Raw genomic sequence first — 24,464 nt, forward strand, 5'->3', positions numbered from 1 at the left:
ATTTCTCGAGGTTTTAATATGTTTATCTTTTCAAAACATAGTAATAGATTGATTGATCCTTGGTTATCATCAATCGCATTTGCCCTTTTCGGTTATATGACAATCAATGTGTGAGTCGGTCAACGTATTATAGTCTTCAAAAGTAAATTTTCAATGTAAAAACCGAGTTGTTATACTTAAATGATTATTACCTTTGGAAAAAAATTCGCTTGTGTAAAATATTTATAAGAAATTTAAAAAGTGAAAAATAATTTATTTTTAATTGAAAGTAACATTAATAGTCAATAAGCTATGGCCTAGTGTGCAGTATTAGTTTTAGACTTTCAATTCGTTCATCCTTGAACTATTCACAATTATTTAATTTAGACCTTAAACTTTCAACTTGTTCAATTTAATTTCTTAACAATCAATAGCAAAGTCAAATAAGTCATTCGATATTATTCGCTAATTTTTTCACATATTAAACTATTGCTTGAATTTTGGAATATCTATTCATTTCCACCTATTTCCTAAAACAACATAAAAAATATAAGCTATCATTTTCATTACCGTTTTACTTTTGTGTTTTTTTTTTATAAATATAATGATAGTTCTATATAAGTACATTTTAATTTGTATTCTCTTCTCTATATTTGTATTGGGTGGTCCCAAGTAAGTAATTTCTCTTTGGGCCCAATCTCCTATACTGCTTGGGCCTGGTTAACTGTACATGGCAAGTCTAGTATTATTTGTTAGCACTGAGCGAGTTCAAGCATATACTTTTAAGCTTGATATTAAGCCTTTTTTAACATATGGGTCATGTCTAAAGTCCACGATCCAAATTGCTTTTTCATAGAGAGAATCAGGAATAATTGGGCCGCCTGTTCGTGAAGTACTGTAGTCAAAATTACGTAATTCTTTTTCAAAATTATTATGACTTTTTGATAAGCTAAAGCTAGTCAATCTCAATCGAGCCTTGGAACTAGTTTGACTTGTGCACTCAACAGCCTTTGCTCCCCTTGCCAGCTTGTGAGCGAGAAAATAGCTGCTTGTCTTCATCGCAACGAGGGATCCAACGTGGAGCCAAAGCTAAGGGAAAAATTCTGTCTCCTCGAGTTGTGACTTGTCTGGTTGCCCTTGATCTAACTAACACCGCAAGAATTGGCATTTTTGTTTTGATGGACGAGGATAGGTATGAGAAAGATCAACACCTCCGATACTCCCACAATGTCAAAGAGAGACATTTGGTAAGGACGTCAAATCATGTCCGAATTAAATTGCGAAAACATTTGAGAATAAGCAAATTCATATGAGTGAACGCTAGATGTCAATAGTGAAAATAGATTGGCATACTTTGCTATCGTCAATACTCGAATATAAGCCTTTCCAAATGACATCATTTTTCGCGCAAAGCAAAAAGTTCTCTAGTGAAATCAACAATTACAAAGGAAGGGAATTGCGTATAAACAGAGCGCCGGCTCAATTGGACCGTCTAACAACAATCGAGCAAAATACGAGGCGATTCAAGGCCTTCAAGCGTCGCGCGATCAATAATCTCACACGTACGCGTGCAACAAAGTCAGGTCAGCAAGAGAGCTTATTCACAAAGTCTTCCCAAAGGACGAATAATAATTACCAACCTGCATCAGCCAGACCATTCCACCCCTCCATAAACCGAAAGAGAAAAAAGAAAAGAAAAAAGACTTCCACATCATCGTCGTCCCCAACCTCGCTCGCCTCGCGCTTCTCCATTCATCCTCCGATCTCACACTCGTCGCGCCACATCACCGTCGGCCCCCAACCTCGCTCGACCTGAAGATCCCGCTCGCCCGCTGACAATGGGAGGGCTCCCGCGCCTCGATCTCGGCGCCGCCGCCGCCGCCGCCGCCGCGAGCTAGAGATGCAGCCGAGCCTGTTCCCCTTCGGCACCGTCGTGGGCAACCCGTTCCTGTTCGATGGCGATTTGAGCGAGGGTGGGTTCGAGAGCTCTAGGGTTTTCTTCCTGGTCCCCTTCTTGCTGTTCCAAGGTGGCGGGATGGATCTGTCCAAGGTCGGAGAGAAGATCCTGAGCTCCGTCCAGTCCGCCCGGCTGCTCGGCCTCCTCCCTTCCGGTTCCGATCGCCCCGAGGTAAATCGCGGCGTGCGCGCCGATCCGAATTCGGTGCACCGTCATTGGGTTTTTCCCGGATGTGTGTGTAACTGTCGCTGATTGTGTTGGTTACGGCGCCGGCTTACTTCAGAGTGAAGTGTATAGTTCGGCGGGGGGTAGATTGTGTGTAGTTGCTGGAAAAAAAAGGAGAAAAAGAGAAAAAATACTACATGTAATCGGAAAGGAAAATGGCGTGCGAGGAATTCTGCCAGCATGAATCGTCGTGATTTGATTTGGATATGTTTAATTTAACGTTCGATAAGTGATCAAATGGGACAGGATTTTCCAATGTGGCGTTGAGCTTAGAGGGTTTAAGTTAGTTAATAGAATTTTGACCTATGGGAATTGTACAAGCAGGGTGAATGAGAAAAGGAATTGTAAGGATGTTTATAGTGAGCTAAAAGGATGTATAGGTGGAACTGTATTGGCATTGTGCCATCTTCGCTCGCCTAGAGTTAAAAGGATGCTTCATGCCATGTGTAGTGAAAAGTGACGATTCTGGTGGATTGAGAGCTCACCATATCTCTTCCTTGGTGAATGGACATTTTGTGTCTACATGTGTACTGGTATAACTTGCAGTGTTTGTATAACATGTCGTATGCATGACATGCCCAATGTGTGATGTAGTGAAACGATGTAATGGTTCTACTGTCTACTGTCTTGGTTATAAATTCCAATCCAAATGCTGTAGTAAGATCATGACAGTCCTTGTATATTTGAGTGCTCTTTTCCAGTGCAAGTTTCAAGCATCAGCTCATTAGAAGAAATCTCTATGTTTTCCTTTCCCCTCCTAAGTTAGCAAACTTAGCAACTTCTTTACAGGTTCCAGCTCGAGCTGCAGCAGCAGCAGCTGTAGCTCGTGCTTTGGCAGGACTGCCCCCTCATGAAAGGTTCTCTCTCTCTTCAAGTTCGACAGAATTGAGCTCAATATATGGAAGCAAGCTTCCCGGTCCACCGGTTGCAGATCTGGAAGAAGAATTCTATGATGAGGTTTTATTTTGTATGCCCTTTTTTCTTCCCTTTTCCTCAAAGGCTCACACACGTGCACACATATTTTTCTGGGGGTGTGGATGCTGTTGGAAGCAGAAGGGCTTGGGGGGATGGATGACCTCTGAGAAATTGATGATGGGTGAGATTTTTCTTTTTTCATATGCTGAAAGGTTAGGCAGCGGAGTTTGCTTCTAATTTAGATAGAAAGATTGTCTATACAGTGTTCTCTTTCTAGCATTTCTGAGATGATGACAAGGATTAGTTGATGTCCGTTTGTAAGTGTTGGGGATATAGTTGAATGTAGGAGTGATATATGCATTCAAAGAAAAAAAAGATTTTTATTTTTATCTCTTGTTCTTTACATTTAGGCTTTGTTTGGCAGAGGGGAAAGAAAATGGGTGAAGGAAATTGGCCCCTTCTTCTCACAAAAAATTCAAATTCTACCCAATTCTGTTGCCCTTCTTTCATCAAGCTCCCCCCTCTCCCTTCCCAAAGAAAGGACTATAGTTGACTCTAAATTTATAGTTCTTCAGAGACATTTATTAAGGATATCATGCAAAGGCTACTTGTATCATTGATTCTAGGAGTTTGATCCGGTGAGGCATATCTTAGAGCACATCCCCGGGGAAGAAAATGAATTGACCTATTTTGAGAAACAGGTATCTCTTCATCTCAGCTCTGTAGGTCTCTTGCTTCTTGCCAATGCTGCATTTGTTTGGGATACTTCATTTGATTGACTCTTCCTATTCTTTCAATAGTCAATATTAAATTTTTTCTGAATCACCGATAAGTTCATTAAAACAAAAAAATCAAAATATAGTCACCTAAATATTTCGGGATCTGCTATTTTTGCAGGCAACTCTTAGGTTAGCACAACTGGATAGAGTTTCAGAATGCTTGTCCCGCAATGTTGTGGAGCATCATGAAGTGATGGGTTAGTTAACTCCTCCTATGTCTTATTTTCTACTTTTTGTAGTTTCAAAATTTGGAAGAATTTGTAATGATACATAATATGTTACTTTTACAATCTTTCTGTTTCATTTCTTAATTTGACCAGAGAAAGGTATCTCGTGCCAAAAAGAAACTGTTTGCTAACATTGATTGAGAAAAATCAGTTCGAAGGAAATTTTGGCTTTGCTGTGTAGTTTACTGACTATACAGAACTGCTTTACCTTTTATTTGATATACTCTTGCTTTGGAGGTATAGCCTTCATCATGGAAATTCTGGTGCTGCTTTTCTGTTTGATTTTAAAGTCAAATCTCATGATGGGTTGCTCAGAGACTGCAATCCAATTTCTGCTCATGTTACATGTCTGTATATTGTTCCAGTTCCTCTATGAGAATGTGTACTAGGGGAGGGATATTACGGGTATCTGTGTCTATCTAGGATCGGTTTAAACGTGATTCTCTCATTTGGTGCCATTGACCACTGATATCATTGCAGACATTGAGAATATATCTTATTTTTGAAGCATTTATGGCTTGGAGATTTGTATGCAAAGTAATTTTTGTTTTTGGACAGTGAAGGGAATGGATTTAGTGAGGGAACTTGAGAAGGACTTGAAGGTTGCGACTGTCATCTGCATGGTGAGAATCTGAATGCGCATAATAACAACAATGTGTATGAATTATCCATATTTAATTTCCTTGTTAAATGAGCTCTGTTGTCAGAACAATATGCATCTTTGATCTCATGTTGCTGTTGTCCACCATATAACAGCTGATTTTTGTGGTCATTCTTGTTCTTTGTTCCAGAATGGACGGAGGCATCTGACCTCATCGATGAATGAGGTTTCAAGGGATCTAATTGTTAATTCTAACTCAAAGAAGAAACAAGCACTTTTGGTATTCTCATCCAGCCTTTTACCTTAGCAGTATTGATGTTTATTTCTGTCATAATAGCTGATTGTTACTATTCCAAGTCTCTAAATGATATGATTATTGTTTTGTTGTAAATCCATTGCTTCCACACTCTAGGAAATTATTATATGCATTACAGTGTTTCTTTTGATTCTCTTGTTTGGAGGATACCCATGGAAATATGATTTAGAGAGGAGAACAAATGGGGATAAATAAGGTTGTAATTATGGCATTAATGATCAAACAATGGAATTCTTGCTAGAAGCAGTGGTGGATTAGCTTTGAATAGGTTTTTGAAGTAACAATGAAATTGTCGATTGAAGTTGCTATTTTGAGTGCACTTTGGATTAATAATTTGTCTAATTCTATTTGAAGGTCTGGAGAAAAGCTTGCACTTTGCTGTTTTTGGAATAATGTCCTTGGGATTTAGCACTCCAGATTGTATAAGAGAAATGAATAATCTTTTGCAGATTCAATGAGCAAGAGACTAGAGGACGACAACTAAGAAAGATTTAAAGAAAACCAAAGCAATAAGACCACATGGATAATAAAGCAATCTGTCTAGCCACCTGATTTGAACAAGGAATGATTTAATCTTTGAATTGCATTGTTACACGGTTATTCAACGTGAAAGATTTCTATGCAACTTAATTTGAGATGGAGTGTAAATAATATCTTCTTTTTGGAAAAGATAATTTGCTATTTGACTTAAGTAATAACGACTCTGAAACGAAGGAAACTAATCAGAGATCTGTAAGATATGATTCTGTTTTGATCATCGATGCTTTTAAACCTTATGAGAAGAAATCAGGCCAGGAGTGACAATTGATGATCTGTTAGTGTTCTACCTTCTCTGAAAGTTCATGCTTTTTTTCATCAAAATTCTTGATAAGATTAGCTTCATTTAGATCAAACATTGAGCTATCGTCACATCATTTTCTGCTGGGCTTTGCATTTGCTGATTCCTTGGAGGTCAACAAAAATGTATTTATCTACAATACTGCTTCTAACTTTGTTTTGGCAAATTGGCAATCTGTTCTTATCTTCGATATAATCTGAAAGAAATAATAGCATGCCAATATGAACTCATCATGTGATGCTCTTGGTAATTGTAGGACATACTTCCTGCTTTGACAGAACTTCACCATGCGCTGGATATGCAAATGTCACTTGAAACTCTTGTTGAAGAGGGGGATTACTGCAAGGTGGCCTTCAACTCTGTGATTTCTCCCGCTTGTTCATAGACCACTACTTACTATTCGAATTGTCCTTAACTGTAAGTTCATCACTGGACAGGCATTTCAAGTGTTGTCTGAGTATTTGCAGCTCTTGGATGGATTTTCAGAGCTGTCAGCAATAAAAGAGATGAGCCGAGGTGTTGAGGTGAATATTCATGACTCTTGCGAAATACATGGCAGTTGGACAATGTTTTGTATATGTAATCTTGGTTTACAATATGGGATCAATGTACAACTTTGAAGTGCTTCTACGATTCTCATGCTTTGGAGAGTTAGACATGGGTGCGACTGTTCATATGCATAACAGTCATATTTGATGATTTTTCCCTTGTGGTCCTTGTAGGTCTGGCTGGGGAAAACTCTTCAAAAGCTGGATTCTCTTTTGCTGGGTGTGTGCCAAGAATTTAAAGAGGAGGGCTATGTAACTGTCAGTATGCCAGTTCTTTGCTATGAAAGGAGTTATTTTTCATAAGGATGCTTGTAGTGTAGGCAATCTTGAGTTTCAATCATTTTCCATGCGATCATATACGTAGTGCAGCAATATAACTCCATTCCAGCAAATTTCGACTGTTTGGCTTCCATGTGCTCTCTTTTCTATATTTTTCCATTTGTGAAGTGTTGCTAGAATATTAAATGATTAGCTACTGGTTTGTGAAAATTTTATTCTCCTTTATATATATTAATTCAGAAATGTTACTTTTGCTTATATATTTGAGAATTGTCACTTTCATATGTTTCCGAGACCTACATGTGGTGCACTGGGAAATTTTTAAGCCATCATAATCTGCTGAAAAATAACAGAATAATTGCCCCTCTCCTCTTTGCCAGCTCTTAGCTCTTGCTAAGTTGGGGAGTTCTCATCTGCTTTGAAGTAACTGATATTGATGATCTAAGTATTGCCAAATTAATGGAAATTCGTTTCCAGTGATGTGCCAGTGATTGAGATGATCAAAGAGAATTTTTTAACTACTTTGGGAGAAATGGTTTGGATTCCTCCAGAATTGAGTAGTTGGCTGTGTCGAAGTCTGGTTTCTGCACTATGCTTAGGTTGGAAAGAGTGCAAGTGTTAGTTGCATAGATGGACAGAAGGTGGAATGAATAATTGTCTTGACAGTATGATTACAAGGAAACCATTGTATGTATCTGGAAAAGCAACTTATTTGAGTTTAGATGCATGCTCTGTTGCTGAAAAAAAGAAGTAAAGCTATTTCCCCCCGTTTTTGTGTATCGCCTGCACTATAGACCAAGCATTTGCCTTTGTATTTCAGGTGAAAGAAACTACTGCATACTTTTGTTTACTATAGACGATACATTTTGGTAGAAAAATGTGATTGGCCATTAGAAGCTACTAGGAGTAGGAATGATCTGATGTTTCCGCTTTGGCCAAAAGAAGCGTCACACTGAGTAGTTTATTGGCATAGTCTGTTAGTCAAAAAAGAAGTATTAATTGAAGGGTTCCAAAAGTATACCTGCTTGTTACTTGAATCCTTTGTACCTTGGCAAGGTGTGTGCTCGTTGTTTGCTCTGTTCTGTCTGGTATATGGGCGTATCACATTCTTTTGCAATAGTTTCTGTTATCTTGTAGTCAGCACGAGTCTCCTTGATAAAATTATGAGCTCTTATGGTGGAGAAATTTTCTCACAGGATGTAAAATGCAGGTTATCGATGCCTATGCATTAATTGGGGATGTTTCTGGTCTTGCTGAGAAGATACAGAGCTTTTTTATGCAGGAAGTTCTTTCAGAAACTCACTCTCTATTAAAAAGTATTGTGCTCGAGGTACAGTAAGATATTCTAAGTTGGCAACTTATCTATTTTCTATATGAGTAGGAGAAGAGGAAATTATAAAAGAAAACACTCGAGACTGCTGCCAGCATTGTTGTTAATTAAAAAGTCCAAATTAATGATCAAATTAGCCCCTAACATTCATGTTACTAAGTCCATGTAGCTCTGAAAAGTAAAACAATTTAGATCATTTTATGTCATGCCCAATGCACACTGTACAATTGGAATGTTCACTCTTGTTAAGAGGCTATATGGTCACTGGAATCTCTTGATTGTTGGCTTCATGCGACGCAAATGCCAATGGAGTTGATCCTGTGTTTAGGTATTCGTGGCAAAGGTGGAAATAAATGCGTATAGTGGGTGAATTGTGATATCCAAAACTTTTGCACCTAGTGGCATGTTAAAGTTTATTTGAGGTGTTAATGTGGTTATGATAATAGGTGAATGGATACATGATTGAATGTGATACAAATTAACCTTGGTCAATAGAAGTGTGATATCCTAAAAAATTTTGCAATTTCTAATACATTATGGACACGTTCAATTTATCACGGAAATTCATGCATATTCACATGATGGTAGGTGCTGGGTATCAAGATGAGTGTGATATCCTTGTCTTTAGCATAAGGTATCTAATACAGCAGCACATTTTCAAGCATCTACTTTCTACTTCCATACGTTTTCCCTTTTGTGTCGACATTATTTTGAGGTTACTCTAACTGATGCTTAAATGACTTTGACAGGATCGAGAATTAAATCAGCAAAGCAGTAGGTATGATGATGGATTTCAATGGAAAGGTTGTTGATTGCATAACAACGCCTCTATTATTTATCAGTTTGCTTTCTTTCAGGCTTACCTACAGTGATCTATGCCATCAAATTCCGGAATCTAAGTTCAGACACTGTCTGCTGAGAACTCTAGCTGTTTTATTTGAGTTGATTTGTTCCTATTACAGAATCATGAGCTTTCAGCTGGAGGAAAAGGTAATCTTCAAGTTTTCATTTTTCGGCTAAATGCTTTCTTTGTCTTTCTATGTTGGTAATGTCCACCATCTAGTGATTAATTTTCTTTAGAATTCCATCTGCAGCTAATCTGCTTGAATTGAACTCCTGCCTTGACCCAAATCTAAACAAGTTTGCCTTAATGAGCCCTAAAACTTCAAATTGCAGCATGTTCCTCTTTCCTTCTTTTATCTTTTAAGATTACACGGTGCAAATACTTGTCTCTGTCTGTGTTCCATTCTTATTCAATCTCTGGAAATAAATTTTACGTGCATTAAAGAGATTTCTGTTCCACAGCTCCTTTTTCTTTGTCTCTTGCGATCTATGTAGCAAATCAAGCATCTAAAAATGGTGAAGCCACCGGGGGGAAATTCATGTTAAAAGACCTTTAAGCTTTTTAAATCATAACGTTAACAGGATGCCCTTGCATTTGCCTTGTTTTGTGCTCCAAGTTGCCGATCTCAAATGCAGTTTGTAGTTTCAGTATGTTGCTTGCGTTACTATTGACATACTATTAAGAATTAGTTGGAATAAGATGTGCACTTGTCTTGAAGCCGCATTTTCCTTTGCTTTACAGTGTGCCTGGCTTTCTTATTATTTGTCATATCCCATTTCTTTAGAATAGGAATAGCATTATCATCACTTTCACATGGCTTTGCAGGTGTCTTGTATTTGGTTGGCAAGTGTTCAGTGGTAGTGCATTAGTTAGGTAGCAATCAAACTTGATGCATTTCTTCTGCTCCTGTTTATCTGATAGATGGTTAAGTTCTCCTATGTTCTTGCTTCTTAATAAAACAGTTTTCATATTGTTCATTGTTGTCCTTGCTGAAAGCTTCCATCTCCATTTCAGATTTGGTTGTACGGTCTTTGAATCCAAATCGAATGGAAGTTGGCACCTCTGTTAACCAAGTCAATACAGATGCAGAAGTTCTGGATTCCCGAGAACATGTTTTGCAATCCGAAATTGCAGATGGAGTCACCAGTTCATCTCTGCCAAGTGAGTCTGCCAGTACAAACTCTTCTAAAACTACAGGTACTTTTCCTATGGGTACCCCAGACACAGATGGTGTGGGAAGGAATGATGTCAGTGATGCATCAAGCAGTGGATCCCCTTGGTATCAGCTGCGAAAAGATGCAACAAACTTCCTGTCACAAACCCTCCAGAGAGGCCGCAGGAATCTATGGCAGCTCACAACAAGTCGTGTGTCTGTTTTGCTTTCTTCCCCAGCTGTTTGTTCCACAAGTATTCATCAATTCTTGAGAAATTATGAAGACCTTAGTGTCTTTATCTTGGCTGGGGAAGCCTTTTGTGGGTTTGAAGCAGTTGAATTTAGGAACAAGTTGAAGGCCGTCTGTGAAAATTACTTTTTGGCATTTCATCGGCAAAATGTTTATGTGAGTTGCCTTGAACTTTCTCCTCTTTAAATGTGACATTAACTGGACACTTAATGTTACGTTGGCTGTACACTTTTAAACTTCATTTGAATGTATGACTGTGGCTCATGCTGTCTGTTTACCAGGCACTCAAAATGGTCTTGGAAAAGGAGAATTGGCTGATATTGCCCCCAGATGCAGCACGTGTAATTACTTTTGCTGGTTTAGTTGGTGATGGAGCACCCTTGATTGTACCATTCCGTGCTAATGCTAGTTTGCTCCATCCTAACAAATCAGCTGAGTCAGTTGATAGTATTTCGAAGAAGAGTATGTTTTCCCATTGGCTTCAGAGTGGAAACCCATTCTTGCAAAAGTTAACCTGCGGCTCAAAAGAACTTCAAAGTGTCAGCGGAACTAATGGGGCGGTCTCTAGTGATTACGATGGGCAGGTTAATGATTGTCATGATGATAAACTGCCTTCAAGAAGTACCGGAGCGAATCATGTTAACGGGCATTCGACTTCTGAAGAAGAAAATGAAGATCTCCTGGCGGACTTCATTGACGAGGATAGTCAACTTCCCAGCCGAATTTCTAAGCCCAATGTTTTGAAAAGGCATTCACAGTCAAATGATGAAGACAGCACTGCTCAAACAGGATCTTCTCTTTGTCTTTTAAGGTGAAATGATTTATAATATGTATATGTGCATGCTTGATAAACTCTAAATCATATTAAGCCATTATGTACTATCTTATTAGGTCAATGGATAAGTATGCAAGACTAATGCAGAAGTTGGAAATAGTGAATGTTGAGTTTTTTAAGGTGCGTCTAGTTTGCTTCTTTTTTGCTCCCATTGTAGCTTATAATAAAAAGTTGACCGTACTTTTCTACTCTAAATTATTTTTCTGACAGTTTATTAATGCAGGGAATCTGCCAACTGTTCGAAATCTTTTTTCATTTTGTTTATGAAACTTTCGGCCAGCAAAACACTTATTCAAGTGGGAAAGGCTTTAACGATTCTCCTAACTGTGAGTACTTTTCTTTAACGCATCTGATTAGATGCTTCCCTTGATATTGTTTTCTTTTTGTGTCTTAACTTTAGATACTCTTTCTTCATGTCCAAATAAAGTCTGAGGAGGTTGGATGTGCTTAAGGACAAAGAAATAATAGCATCTTTGCCAGAACCTGTATTAAGTAGCTTTGATTGAGTAGGGATTCTTTTTTTGTCTGGTCCGGCTGAAGCATCCTTTTGGTGCTTAAAATCTGTACAGTTGGCCTTTTTGCCTTCAAAAGAAAATTGGTGTTGAAAGAAACTTCAATGGGGTAGCAAAATGTCTTTCAAGGGGAGAATGAATTATAGAGTGCTCTCACCTTGTCAATTTGTCATTCCTAAGTTAAAGATGATATCATGTACCATAAACATGAGGGTCATCATCTATACATTTCACTATAGACATCTTGATTTTCTTTTGTGCTGAAAATGAATTAAAATTCATTTATACTAAATACTTGGTCTTTCTAGATCGACTGAAGACAGCTTTATCCAGAATAGCACAAGATTGTGATCAGTGGATAAAACCCCAAGCTGTCTCATTGTCATCCTCCTCACCTACATCATTGAATGATGTTACACCAACCAGTCCTAATGCAGCATTTGGCCAGTTGGGTCTGAAGGTACTTGTATATATGCTGGTTCTTACTTTTAGTCTTATGTAAAAGCGGTTCCAACTTTGACTACTTCCAAACAATTAGTCATCTTGTATGGATGTAGTTTTGGCTTATCGATATTAGTAGCTATCTGATAACTAAAACATTTTATCATTCAAATTTCACACCAAAACAAACTGTGTATATCTTTGGTATACTTAGCATGTTCAAATCATATAGATTCACTTGGTAGAAATCTGCAGAAATGATTTACTGATTCTTGCTTTGAGTTAGAAGTACCACTATGATAATCTAAATGTGTCGGCTGGTCAATTTCACAAAAGCAAGTTTGTGAAGGTATCTGCTTTTATGAAGAGGCTGTTAAAATGAAGTGTTTAGTGAAGGGATAAGTACACAAAAAGTCATAAACCTTGTGTATATAGAGTGATCTACTCCTCAATTTTTTTGATAAGTAGTTCCATAACCTTTTTAGAGTAGTGCAATCAAGGATTCTGACTGATCTGATTGTTTTCTATTGCCGGAAAAATCCTATTTGGTAAATTCTTTTTGCTAAAAATATCTTATGTCACTGTTGAGGACTTTGGTAATGTCGGTATCATAGGGCATTGTTTCTTCATCCCAGAAATTAATGCCTATATCTTTAGGTTCCACTTTCCCTTACTTCTAGCAAATTGATTGTGACAAAAAAAGGACGTTAGAGAAGATCATGCCATTTTGTGCCTAGTGACATTCTCATAGTCCTAAACAGCCATGTAGGGAATTCCTTTGGGCGAGAAAGTGCCTAAGTTTTCTGATACAAAAGCCACCAGAGCTACAGAGTCCCTTTATTTCTCTTTCTAACAAGTTTCCGATAAGTATTTCCAATGAGGTGCACTCTGCACATAAGTTTAAAGTCTTCTAGTGTATTTGTCCCTTCATTGAGTAAGGCAAGTTAGATGAGATTGTTGTTGGGTTTCATTGTACTGAGAGAAATATGTGCATGCAGTAAGATTCCATGTTACTATTTATTTTTATGTTTTGTTCTTCATCAATCTTAAAGGTCTTAGATGCAACTGCATATTATCTATAGCAATGGGAGATCTGTATTGTGATCACATCATTGCAATCCGCTTTTGCAGTTCTTTGTTGCTCTTGTCTTCTTGTGGACTCCTTACTGTCCTCTTTTTGTAGTTTTGGATGGATTGCACATGTTATACAAACTTAAATATACATGACACTGCAGGAGAGGTGTGCAGGTGCTGATACTTTATTGCTTGTTGCTCGAATGCTACACAAGTCCAAAGCTCACCTTCAGTCAATGCTTTTACAAAATAATGCAGCTGTAGTTGATGATTTCTACGTGCATATGGTATGTCTACTTTCTATAATTGGTCTTATGTTCAAATGTTTTGCAACATGTACAGATGCCACTTTGTAGAAGTTGATGTGGTCCGCACTGATATCTGAATCTAAATTTTGGATGAATATGTGATGTTATTTCACCGGTCATGGGAGTAGCATCAGTTTCTTCTCTTGTTAGTGTGTTTCGGACAGGTTGGCCAAAAAAGTATCTTTTCCATGTTCAAGTTATTCAGCACTTATTGATGTTTGATATTCTTTCTAGAATGACCCACGTGGGATGATAATGCATCCGCACTATCTTCCCAAAAGTAACCTTAGGGTACCTCTTGAAGATGCCAATTACAAGATTACATGGTTTGTCAGGTGGACGCTGTACCGGATCTTGTCGAATACATTCATCGAACAACTGCAAGATTGCTGCTCCATATTAATGGGTAACTTTTCACTTTTTCTGTGTATTATTGAGGAAGAGGAGGAGATCCTAAAATGTTGCTTGTGCTACCAAGAGGAAACATGATAAAAAGTGCTTCCACAATTTATTTAGGCGCACAAGACTTGTCTTTCAGAATATGTAATATTTGGCAAATAAAAGAAGCGTACAAGGTGTTACTCATCATTCCTCCTTATTTCAGATGGGAAAGAAATTGAGTCCTCTTAAGTTTTCCCAAATGTGCTATCAAGTCCTTCCGTCAGCAATTTGGTCAATTATGCCTACATGGCACTAGTGATGTGGTGAAAAATTCCATGTTAAGCTAATCAGGTGAAAATAGAAAGTGGATGTTTTTTTTTTTTTTAGAGGGGGAGGGTTTGGTGCACATGGTGTGGGAGGCCTGGGCCCTCTCAGCGACAAACAAGGGGTGGGGCCAGCTTCGCCCCCTCCGCCCTTCTGCTTTCACTTTTTATTTTTTCCTGTTTCAAAATTGTAGTTCTGATATGGTGTGCCCCTTTAGTAACCATTTATCAATTTTCTCCACCTTAGAAAAATTCACATGTGATGAAAGTATTTAGTTGTGCAATCAAACAAGCCAGAGAACTTGACGTCACAAAGAAAAAGTGCGAGAATTAATTTCACATTTGACAAGAGTTAGGGATCAAAAGTGGACTTAAATCCATTATGCCAAGAAAGTAGTGCATTAATTTGCATTAATTTTTATTTAGTCACTAATGATTCAAATCATCTCAGCTTATTTTTCATGCGGCCATACAGAATTCTCTAGGAGGGACTTCACAAAATTTTGATGATAATTAAATCGTCAAGCTGCCTAACTGCTTATTCTGATCCTTTGGCTTTTGTGCTTATGTTGCCTTTGTGAGCGTTTTGTTTGTCTTCTCGTCTGTTTGAACTGGTGAACTTTGTGCAGGTATGTTGATCGAATTGCCAATGCAAAGTGGGAAGTGAAAGAGCTAGGCCTAGAACATAACGGGTTGGTCATTTCATAGACGAATGGTCAAATATATTTATTTGTTGTTCAAGAGTTGTTGGGAATTGCCCTTGGTATGAGATCTGTTGGAGATGATAGTTCTTCAACACTAATTCAGTAGCGACTTATCCAAATAAAAGATGATCTCAATCCTTGGCTGCTTACGTTTGATCTACGTGATAATCCTTTTCCTTGTTCTAGTCTGACCTTATAAATCTTTAATGGCAAAAGTTGCTGAGACTATCTTTCCAATATCTCTGAATAACATCTTAGTTGCATTTGGGAGTATGCTAATTGGAGACGTCTCCTTTTGTTATGTCGTTATCTCACTTGGCTTCTTTGGTATCACTAGTTATCATATATGTGCCTTTTTTGGCGTAGGTATGTTGATCTGTTATTGGGAGAGTTCAAGCACTACAGGACAAGGCTCTTGCATGGGGGAATCCGCAAGGAGGTAAGGCTGGTGCAATATCTTGTGGGCATGATCATGTAAAATTTGAGATATTTGCCCAACTTATATGTATACTTTGAGATTGGGTATATTACGTTATACCATGCTGAAATCACTTATATATTGAGGGATTCGAGTACATTTACACCTCGGAATTTCTCCTTGTAGTAGAAGTTTATGCCTGTCAAGGTTTGCATTGATGTGTCTGCTGATCAGTAAAGTGTGGGTTGATGGTAAGACACCATCTAAAGATAAAAGTCCAGCATTCACTAGGTTGGATTCACTCCAAGATTGACTTCACAATGGCCTGGATGCAAGTTTATGTTGTTTACTGTATTGTATACAAGCCATGCCACTTGTTTAAGATGATGATGATGTTCCCTGTAATTTTTTCCAAAGCGAACCTTCAGAAGATCACCATAGGCTAGAGCTCAGGGGCAGAATGTTCTATTCGTCTATTGTTGGTAACACTAGAATAAAGCCCAATAATCTGATGACCTTACTTTATAACTTTCATGGATGATTATTTATTTCTTTGATCCAGGTTCAAGACGTCCTTTTGGATTATGGACTTGAAATCGTTGCTGAAACTCTCATTGAAGGTCTGTCCAGGGTAAAGAGGTGTACTGATGAAGGACGGGCTCTTATGTCTTTGGATCTTCAGGTCTCTCTCGCCACCGCCCGACACCCCCCAAAAAAAAAAAAAAAGAAGGAAAAACAACACAACCCCCCGCCCTTTTCCTGCTCTCAAGTTGGAAGTTTCTAAAGCCTGACTTTTTCTTTTTCTTTTAGGTTTTGATAAATGGGCTACATCATTTTGTATCTGCGAATGTGAAGCCCAGGTTCCAGACGGTGGAAACTTTCATCAAGGTGGGAATTTATGTCAAATAGCATGTAAACTGGGATAAATCCCAAAATGAAAGTGGCTATGAAATGAAACATCCAAGGCTGAATGCGGTGCCCTGTAGTTCATTCTTCTCACGTTTTCTCTCGCATGGACTGCTATCTTTATTGATATTCTTTTTGTCCTTCCACTTCTGAGCAGGCTTACTACCTACCGGAGACTGAATATGTTCATTGGGCGCGAGCCCACCCGGTAAGGATATTATTTTGCATTGTGATAGACTGTCTTCAGTGCGCTTCTGTTAACTGTCTGACCGAAAATACAAATATGTTCTCTCTTTCAGGAGTACACTAAAAACCAGATTGTTGGACTGGTCAACCTCGTCGCAGCAATGAAAGGTTGGAAGAGAAAAACAAGATTGGAAGTGTTAGAGAAGATTGAATAACCCAGGCTTGGTCTCTGTTTTATTACACAAGGTTCCAAGCCCGTGAGATCTAGGTTCTTTTTCATCTTTGTCTTCATAATGTATATTTCGATGTAGCATAAAAGAGCAATTTGGTTAGTCATTTTTATAGAGTTCGCTCAAGGGTGTACATGTACGTCTTCCGGTATCTCCATTTGTAATCCTATTAAACCGGTTACACGGAATATAAATGCAATTTTGCTTCTGATACTGCTTACATAATGAAATAAACACAGAGGGGCTCAAATCTCTCTTTTGAACTTATGACTCCCTCGCTATCGTTGGGTGCCCGGTTGTATCACTTTCCTATCCCTGTTCATTTGTTAAGAGCATGATAAAAGAATGCGTCACCATGAATCAAAGAGAGTATCGACTAAGGAGGTTGCATGCGGGATGCATCTTAGTAATTACTGACCAGCAAACCCCGCCGGCAAAATTTCACGAAAGGAGAGGATTAAGGACACATTCTTTTGTCGGTTTTCAATTTGGTTCCCTTCTCTGACAGAGTATGCTTCCATCTTTTCTACACATATGCGAAATCAGAAAAAAAATGGACGGGCCTCAGGGCCCTTATTTCCTGTCCTCAGAGATAGGTATGATTGATTTTATCAAGTCCCACTTAAGAACTGAGAACTGCATTGGGAGGACTGGTTCCCTGGTTTTGGGATCAGGGATTGGAGTGGACAGTCCTGGGATTGGAAGCTGATAATTTGTAACTATTTTAATTGCTATTTTAAAGAAATTTAAAAAAAAATAAAATAGTTGATCTAGTTCTTCTTCGGAATTGGGAATTGGATTGAAAATCACTTATTCCATTTTTATGGAATCGGGAACCAAACCAATGCCCTCAGGAGCCAAACCAAATCGGTTAGTCCAATCCAGTTCAGGTGGTTCCCGGTTTGATTAGTTTGATATGCTCACTTTAGTCGGAGAGGGAATAAGCTGCATTGTTCTTCCTTCTTGTCTGTGTCATAAAATTTGGGGGAGTTTTTTTCCCTTCAGAACCAGAAGCCCTCACTCTAACGCTTCTCTTTTTATTGCTTGGACCTACAAAAAAAATCACGCAACTTCTAAATAAATATAAGTGTCATAATGCCAAATGTATCCGTTTAAAATTCACGTGTCAATGAAGCTAATCGTACACTATGGAGAGCAACCCAGCTAATTTAGAATAATTATAATGAACTTCTTGTATAAAAAACTTGCCTTCATTGAATCAGATGTTTTTAGCAAATATGTCAATTCGTTGGGAAACTTTTTATAATTCATGAAAACGACTTTCATACTATCAGCGGAAGGTAAATCTTCTTTTCTCTTTAATAGGTGCAGAACCATTTTTGTAGTTTTTCCTGTCGTTGTCTTCGTCGAATCCTTTTATATAGACGTCTGAATGGTTGTTCTTTAAATCATCCGCGGCATTACTCAAAGCCGAATGCTTGAATACCTCATATTTCACTGAAAGCCAACTATATTACGTGGGTTTTACGTTCTATGAGAAAACAGAGTAGATTCAAAGTCTCAACGTCTCTCTCGTCCCCAAAAACCGAACACACTGACTGTGAATTACAGGTGAAATCGGCCCATGGTTATCTAACAAAGTAGCTGCATTATTCCAGCGCACGCACTACTGTTTGTGAACCATTGCACGACTGGAGTAGTTGTGCAGAATCCATCGTGATGATGAGCCATGTACTATAACAACTATTTGAAAAAAGAAAGAGAGCGAACTGCCTGTTTAGGATTATTACACACCATGAGAAACTGTCTTCAGTGCCCTTCAGTTAACCATCAGACTGAAAATGCAAACATATTTTCGCAAACACTTTTTCCTTTCAAAGACTACGCAAGAAACCAGATTGTTGGACTAGTCAGCCCGGTTGCAGCAATTAAAGGTTGGAAGAGAAAAACAAGATTGGAAGTTTTAGAAAAGATCAAATAACCCAAGCTCGGTGTCTGTTTTATTAGTAAGGGTTCCAGGCACGTTAAATTTAGGTTCTTTTTCATCTCTGTGTTCCATAATGTACATTTAGATGTAGCATAGAGTAATTCAGTCAGTCATTTATATAGAGTTCGCACAAGGGTGTACATGCATGCCTTTAAGTATCTACGTTTGTAATCTATTAAAACGGGTTACATGTTGTATCAACGCAATTTTGCTTGTTGTAGTGTTTACATAATGAGGTCAACACAGGTTAGCGCAATTTTCTCTCTCAAACTTATTACACCCTTGCCGTTGTTAGGTACCCAGTTACATCACTTTGCTATCTCTGCTCATCTGTTATAGAACCTGGACTGTATTTTCCCTGATAAAGGAATGCATCATCCTGAATCACAAAGAGTACAACCAAGGAGGTTGCATGCAGGATGCGTGAAGTAACAACAGACTGCGAAAGCTACATAAAAACTGTAGGATCACTGAGACAAATTCTATTGCCTTTTTCCACATTGTTTTCCTTTTGATAGATTGTTGTTCCATTTTTCTATCAACATGTGAAATCAAAGAATGCACGGGGCTCTTATTTCCTGTACTGAGAAAAACAAAAACAAAGAAGCTGCATTTTTCTTCTTCCTAATTCTGTATTTTACCATACAGAACCAGAAGCCCTCACCCTTGTCGTTTTCTCTTTTTATTGCTTTGGTCTTAGGTAGAAGCAGGTGACTGTGTGACGGCAGCGATCATGTCCAATGATACGCAGGGTTGATCTACTGGTACCTGCGAAACCCAGAAAGAATAGAAGTCAGAGATCGAGAAAGAACTCAACTTCTTAGTAGATATGTTGCGTCAGTCTGACAGTATGGTTCTCGACTGGAGTAAAGCTTTTACTGGGTGAGTTTGACACACAGCTAATGCCTCGACTCCCATCTACATTATTATTACGGTAATAATGCATGTTCATGATTATTCTTATTACAAACACCTTTCGTTTTGCACAAACGGTTTCAATTATTAGCAAAAATGATTCCATGAAATATCAATATGGGCCTAAGAAGCTGTAAAGTTTACTAAAAATTTCCAAAATAAAAGGAGAGGAATATATCTGGCCATGTGCATGTGAATGGTAGAGAAGTTAAAAAACTGTATGGACCGATCAATCACACCCTTGAAATTTAATCTGGGTATTGTAAAGGCCTTAAACAAGCAATAAAATAGATGGATGATGATGATGATGATCACTCAACTTACTGCACTTGATGATGATACGATAACAAGGATGACGATACAGGTTGTGGTAGGACACGATGAAGATAGCAAGATAAAGATAGGACAAAATGAAATGTAAAAATAAGAAAAAAGGATTGCTTTGTCTAGAGGGAAAGAAATGGGTGTTGAGTTTGAAGTGGCAGTGTTGCAGAGTTTGACTTACAAAATGGCCTGCTCCAAGAATCCAGTAGAAGTGCAAGTTCTTATATGATCTCTTGAACCCCCTTGTCCCACTTCCTGTCCCACAATACAAAGGTGTCCTGTCCAAGCTTAAAAATCTCTTCAGTCCTTTCCACCTGAAATTTATTTTCAGAAAAAAGAATATTTAAAAAATCACAAAATGGTCATTCATTCCTGCATGTCACAGAGAGAGAGAGAGAGAGAGAGAAAGAGAGAGAGAGAGAGAGATCTTACTTGAGCTTCTTAACCCATGCTTCAACCCCTTTAGTTGCACAGATTAGATCAAGCTGCATGACATTAATTAAGCCAAGCCATTCCGTTATTTTTTTTTTTGTTGCCTTTTTATTATTATTTATCTACTTCCCATAATAGAGTTTCCGCACAAATCATGTCTTTGTTTGGGCTACAAGTATAGGAGGACGAGCTAGAGCTAAATCTATAATAACCTGGTTTGATGAGGGCAGGGAGTGGCTTCTAGGATGGGAAAATGAGTTGAAATGAATTGAATTGTACATCGAACATGGTGCCTAAGATATATATTTGAAAATTGGAATAATTCATGCAGACACCTTTTGACATGACAGCAAGTTTTGCTTTGGAGAGTGTTTGCCTGTACAGTAAAGGATAAAATCTTAAGGCTCGATATGGGAGAGATTAAGGCGGACAACATTTTGAGTAAGTTAACTCAAGGATATCATAAAATCTTTATTAAAGAGGTCATCAAAAGGATTCCAAGGTCACGAGTTAGTGATGAGTAATCAAAACTTTGGTGGGGTGGTCCCCGTGGAATTTGACACCCTCCAGCTCAGAGGCTTTCCATTGACATGAAAAGGCTCGAAGAAGTTGAAACTTGAAAGTGACTCTGAGAGAGGGTTATCTTACTTGCCCATTGTATATAGTCACATTCACTCCTTTGGCGAGCAGCTCATCGACCTGAAAGCATATTTGAGAAAAGTATAATAATTCATATATATGTATACCTTAAAATCAGTATCAAAAGCATATTTGAGCATCGTAAGCAACTATTCTACGCATGAAATAAGGAGAGATATAGATGAGAAAAGTATAAGAATTAGCAGCAAAAAGACAAGCTTTTGTTTTCACTTTTTGTCTTGTTAAAGATAGAGAGATTGTCTGCAGCGAAAGCATAAATTTTTCTTGGTCCATATTTGATTTTGCAGCATCTTTCCTTCAATTTCCACAAAAGCAAAGGGCCCCAAAAAAATGCATACATACATTTATACACACACATACACCCACAGAGGATTAATAATACCTTTAAGACCTAATTAGTCTATGTGAATATGTTTTTTCATCGACTGTCCAGCCGGCAATTCTTGACCTTAACAAGGAGTTCTATGCCAATCAGTTATCTGAACCGCCTATAGAAGGATTTAAGATTTCTCTAGCACAGTGATCTCAATTATGTTACCTCTTCAATTCTCGGTTTCATGAAATCGCCTTGAAGCGCTGAGAAGACGGAGCCCGATTGTTCTCCCCATCTGCACAGATGAATAATTCATGCTGTTTCATTAGATACTGGAAATCCTCGACAGAACTCTTCTTCATTTCCCGAGGAGGGAATGAAAAGGCGCTCACGTAATATTCGCTGGGATTATCCGGAGCTTCTTCTTGACGATGACGTTCATCAAGGTGTCGAAATTGATGTCCTGGTTCGCAGAAGTTTTCAAGTAATTCGAGTATCCGAAGCATCTCTTCATTGATACTCCTCGCGTGAGTTCCGCTGCTTCCATGGACACGGGGTCCGTTCCGTCATCCGATAAAAAATTGTAAAAATCCTACGTTGTCAAGAAAAATGTGAGAGAACCAAAAAGTTAGAATTTGTAATGAAATAGAACTAATCCTGTTAATCTTCTTGGTGCTTTTAGTGTTTCATGTAGAACTTAAAGGAAAAGAATGTATAGAATATGTCGTACCACTGAATTACTGCTGCTAAGAATCAATCCCTCAAGCTCACTCCAAGAATCTGTGGCCTCTGCATACTGCCTGCTCCTTAGCTGCCGCCTAATCTTCCTAGCTACACTGTTTTCCGAAACCGATTAGTTAGACTAACAGATAGAATCCGATCCAAAAATCTTCTTTATTTCCCAATTTAGTCTAATAGTGGAGATGGTAGACCTCATAGACTTTTTCACGCCCTTGTCATCAAGTCTTGAAACGTCTTTGAGAAGAGGAGCCCATGAAAACTGCAGAAAGAAAGAAAAGAAACGATTTTTCAGATGACGATTCGGATATTCAGATTCAAAAGGAAAAAATTCGGGACATTTAAGGCTCTGCTTTCGAAATATATGCTCACCACAAAGTCTTCAGGGGAGATCCAGCTGTTTCCTAATGCAACTCCTGCATTGGAGAGAATAATCATAGTCCAGAAATTGAACTTTTAGCATTTTTTAATACCAAAATAAACAGGTTGAATCTTGAAAACCAGAAAAATGGGTTTTGTTCTTCCTCTTTTTTATTGACCAACGAAGATTTTCACGGTAAAAACCAGTTAGTCGGCAGCTAAAAAAACATAATTTTATCTTATGATACCTCCCAGCTTAAGCTTCAATTTGCCAGCTTCAATGGCTTTTAGTACAGACAAGGCAAGAGTGACAGCATATTTCCCTCCATAAGACTCGGCCACAAGGTAGAGAGGACTCTTCCGGAGCCTCTCATTCCTGTTGAATATCTTCCTTAGCAATGTAGTCAAATCTGTTGCAGCTTCTTCATCTGTTTTCACAAAAAGCCCTGGGTCCTCCACAAAACTGTATCCTGTTCCAACTGGGTTGTCCTGGATTTGCATCACATCCAATATCCAAAGAGTTATATCAACCAGCGAATGAGGGAAAAAAATAAATAAATCAAATCCACGTCTCATTTTTAAGTTGTTCCTCGTTTTACCACAAACAAGAGATCAGCTTTCTGCAACCATGTCGAATTTCGTGGCTTCAGGTTGGAGTCCAGTGGCCCAATCTCTTTGAAGTTGCCAATCCCAACTCCTGATCCACCCTGTTTTAATTAAAGAAGATACACAGATATGTCTCAATGTTTATTGTACACATTGAACACAAACTAACAAGACAAAAATTTTCTCTCTGTGTTCATAATATTTTTCGGGTTTGGTGTATAGGGAATTACAGGTCCACCCTGCAGCCAGAGAACGACAGGCCAGGGCTTGGAGGGATCGTCGACTCTGTTTGGACTTCTGTAGAGCCACCAGAACATGTGTGCTTCTGTGTAATTGCCAAACCAAAGCACATAAAAACACAAAATCAACAGATCAGACAATGGAAGCGAGGATTAATTCGCAGGTTCTGCAACATTTTCGGTTGGCGGCTTACTGGGTCTGACTTCAACATAACCCCACTCTTCTGATCCATCCTCTGTTCCTCTTGCGGCTTCGGCCAACCACCCATCGCCAAGCAACAACAGAGTCAACACAGTCACGTACAGACTCCCCTTCCTCATCCTGAAAAGGCCCGAAAAAACCCAACAAACATTTTCTCCACGGATCAAACGCAAAAAGACGGCCGAGCAGAAGACTTTACTCGTGCACACACGCACTCGCGCACTCAAAAGTGAACTGGAATTAGCTTTCCCTTTGTTCTGTTTCCCGACAGAAGCAACCAAAATAAAATAAAGGGTTGGAAGCTCCCACTGATTCGACGTCAGTGGTCTTCCTACAGAGGATTAAAGCATTTCATTATGGAATGCACAACCGGGTAATACTCGTAATAACGATAGCCTGCTATTGATTCATACCCTGCAAAAAGAAGGGCTTCTCTTTCTCTTTACGACCAGTCTAAGAACTACTAGAGTCGTAGGAAAAAGACATGCGATAATCCCAACTATATAGAAAAAAAAGGAAGGCCAGATTTGTTTGCGTCGTGTCTTACATGCCGAGCAGTGTCGGAATTGGCGCAATAAGCTTTTGGTGAATCCGAGGTAAAAAAGAGTGAAGTTCTTGTGGTGAAGGAATGGACTCTGAAATCTTTCAACAGTAGAGGTTGCGTGCAGGGAAAATTCTCCCTCGAGAGTCGAGAAGGAGCAAAACCTGGCAAGGCAGTGATACACTACTGTTGGAGATTTCTGTGAATTACCCCCGTTACAAAATTGGAAATGAGTCTATAGTGGGTTTTCCATTTCTGGTACTGTTTTGATGTTGAAGAGTCAAGAGATTAATATCCCATAAAAAAGGAAAATGGGGGTGACCGTAATTACCTTCTCAGATGGACCAATTTAGGACAATAGTTGATGGGCAGGATGGAGACATGAATTTAAATTGATTTGTCATTGAATTTAAATTGATTTGAAAAAGGTAATAAATCTTCTCTGTAGTGTCATATTCTTTCCCCTTCTAGAAATGCATTCGTGGCCAAATTACTGCCCCCCCCCCCCCCTAGAAAAGCATATGTGACCAAATTAAAATGGGGACAGATCTAGAAAATGACCATTAGAGTAAAAATACTGGAAGAAGCGACTTAAGTTACATTTGGTTGTCTAGATTTCTAACCAAA

At 38.6% G+C, this 24,464-nt stretch overlaps 2 protein-coding genes across 3 annotated transcripts; one reads left to right on the forward strand and one right to left on the reverse strand.

Moving 5' to 3' along the window:
- Nucleotides 1–1,641: 1,641 nt before the first annotated feature.
- On the forward strand, nt 1,642–16,826 carry LOC104434033 (syndetin). Its single transcript, XM_010046982.3, is given in 26 exon segments — nt 1,642–2,107; nt 2,951–3,118; nt 3,703–3,777; nt 3,974–4,052; nt 4,641–4,705; nt 4,874–4,963; nt 6,094–6,183; nt 6,275–6,361; nt 6,560–6,643; nt 7,875–7,994; nt 8,744–8,772; nt 8,852–8,984; nt 9,853–9,870; nt 9,873–10,397; nt 10,523–11,052; nt 11,133–11,196; nt 11,300–11,402; nt 11,897–12,048; nt 13,265–13,390; nt 13,747–13,817; nt 14,745–14,807; nt 15,186–15,258; nt 15,800–15,919; nt 16,048–16,125; nt 16,301–16,351; nt 16,443–16,826. Coding segments are annotated over 26 exon segments (3,324 nt in total). The 5' UTR covers nt 1,642–1,879; the 3' UTR covers nt 16,545–16,826.
- A 2,130-nt stretch (nt 16,827–18,956) lies between these two features.
- LOC104434032 (serine carboxypeptidase-like 51) lies at nt 18,957–24,045 on the reverse strand. Of its 2 annotated transcripts, XM_010046981.3 has the most exons (14): nt 23,844–24,045; nt 23,289–23,416; nt 23,086–23,180; nt 22,849–22,956; nt 22,498–22,738; nt 22,262–22,305; nt 22,084–22,151; nt 21,882–21,987; nt 21,544–21,743; nt 21,377–21,446; nt 20,827–20,877; nt 20,179–20,231; nt 19,928–20,060; nt 18,957–19,275 (listed from the first exon to the last, which is right to left on the reverse strand). In XM_010046981.3, coding segments are annotated over exons 1-14 (1,371 nt in total). In that variant the 5' UTR covers nt 23,846–24,045; the 3' UTR covers nt 18,957–19,203. The 2 variants fall into 2 exon arrangements, with proteins under 2 accessions (XP_010045283.2, XP_039162379.1); XM_039306445.1 differs by lacking the exon at nt 23,844–24,045 and having other exon boundaries at nt 23,289–23,791.
- Between the last annotated feature and the right edge of the window lie 419 nt (nt 24,046–24,464).

The sequence above is a fragment of the Eucalyptus grandis genome, chromosome 2 (assembly GCF_016545825.1).
Source record: "Eucalyptus grandis isolate ANBG69807.140 chromosome 2, ASM1654582v1, whole genome shotgun sequence".
NCBI classification, from domain to species: domain Eukaryota; kingdom Viridiplantae; phylum Streptophyta; class Magnoliopsida; order Myrtales; family Myrtaceae; genus Eucalyptus; species Eucalyptus grandis.